This window comes from Vollenhovia emeryi, unplaced genomic scaffold, assembly GCF_000949405.1.
Source record: "Vollenhovia emeryi isolate VEMERY1.0 unplaced genomic scaffold, V.emery_V1.0 DF940486.1, whole genome shotgun sequence".
In the NCBI taxonomy this organism is placed as follows: Eukaryota; Metazoa; Arthropoda; class Insecta; order Hymenoptera; family Formicidae; genus Vollenhovia; species Vollenhovia emeryi.
In genome coordinates, this window is record NW_011965880.1 from 460 (window position 1) to 2,115 (window position 1,656).

The following is a 1,656-nucleotide window of genomic DNA, read 5'->3' on the forward strand; positions in this document are numbered from 1 at the left end:
TTTAAATTGTGTTAAATTATTAAATCATCAAAAGTATATTTAGGTCATTGAAGTTTTATCCATGATTGAGACAACCTGCTGTCGAGTCATATCTGTTAATGTTTACGTGGTCTTACCCCAAATAATAGACAAACATTAATATGCTTTATCCAGCAATCAATTAACGTTCAATTAACGTAAGGTTACACTCTACAGATATCGTGGCGAAAACGTCCGATGTGAGCGAGCGGACAAAAGAGACTTTTTTTTTTTTTTTTTTGGTAACCCGGGGGAATCCTCATGGACCGTCCCCCCGCCCCGCTGGGACGGGACGGGGGGGTGTGTGGGACTCGTCTCCCTGGCACCTGGGAAGATAGCCCAGAGCCAGTAGTGCAACGGAGACGCCTACCGCACTAAACCCACCGGGGGTGGTCTTCTCCGCGCCATGTTGAGCCGACCGGGGACTGCTGTCGCATGTGCTGCCGGTCGGCTCGGCGCCGCGCGCTGTAACTCGCGCGCTCCTCTCTGTCCAAGTAGCTCGGACCCTGCCCTGGTTGGGCATTCTCCTACTGCGCTATGGTTGCGCCGCGGCAGGGGTGCCACCGGGCCCCTGCCGCGCCCCCTTGTTGTTAGTGGGGGCTGGTGGGCCGGGAGTCCTCAGCTCCCGACCCACCCCCTGGGATCCCTCATCATCCCAGAATCTTCCCCTTCTAGTCGCCTCTTACGACAGGCAGGGGATACCCCGGGCCTATTCGTCGGCGGGCCCCGGACGCCATGTGAGGGATCACCCCTCATGATCGGCCGAGCGGTCGATTGCCCCCCTTTTCATTCGGGGAGCAACTCCTCACCGTATCATAGTCCTGGAGGAGGGGGAAAGGAAGCAGGCGCACTGTCCCCGTCCTTACGGGCGGCGACAGTCGTCCCACGAACCCCGCCCCCCTCGCCCAGGACTACTATCTTCGAAGGTGGGCTGGCCTTCCTCTTCTTCTTCTCCTCCCACGTACGCCAGCCCCGCCCTGGTCATCCTGGGGGTTTACCTCCCCCCTCCGGATGCGCTCCGCTTCTTCCTTGCGGAGTAAGACCCCCTCGCAGAATGCAGAGAAGGCGCTCCACGCTTCCTCATCGTGGGCTACCCTCTCCACAATCGCCTCTAGAGAGAGGTCGTCACCCACAACCCCTCTCAGTGCATTACGCTGCTCAGCCCACGCCGGACACATCTCCAGCGTGTGCTGAGCATCGTCGACTTCTTCCTCGCAGTGGTGGCAGTTTGCTGCCACCTCTTTACCTATCCGACGCAGGTACACACCAAAGCAGCCATGCCCGGTGAGCACCTGCGTCGTCCTATAGGACGCCCTCGCCCATGGCCTGCGCAGCCACTCCTCCACGACCGGGAGGACCGCCCGTACCGTGCGCTGGCCTGGGCAGTTGGGGTCGGCCAACCTCCTCTTCCAGGCCTCTCGGGCCCCGTCCTTCGCCTCGGCGTGGATCGCCCTCTTTACTCGTCCGGTGATCCGGACTCCCTGGGCCTTCAGGCCCGCAATCCTTTCATAGGCCCGCTTGAATGAGCCCGCCAAAAGATCCACCGGGATCATTCCGGCGAGCAGGGTGGCCGCCGCGTGCGACACCGTACGGTACGCACGCGTGGCCCGTATCGCCATCCGGCGCTGCGTCCTCCTC

At 60.4% G+C, this 1,656-nt stretch overlaps 1 protein-coding gene across 1 annotated transcript in view; it reads right to left on the reverse strand.

Annotated features, from left to right (window-relative positions):
* Positions 1 to 914: 914 nt before the first annotated feature.
* The window catches only part of LOC105555974, a 6,174-nt gene continuing 5,432 nt past the window's right edge, over positions 915 to 1,656 (reverse strand). Inside the window, exon 3 of the mRNA XM_012003026.1 lies at positions 915 to 1,656. Coding sequence (XP_011858416.1) covers positions 933 to 1,656 — 724 coding nt within the window. The 3' untranslated portion in view covers positions 915 to 932.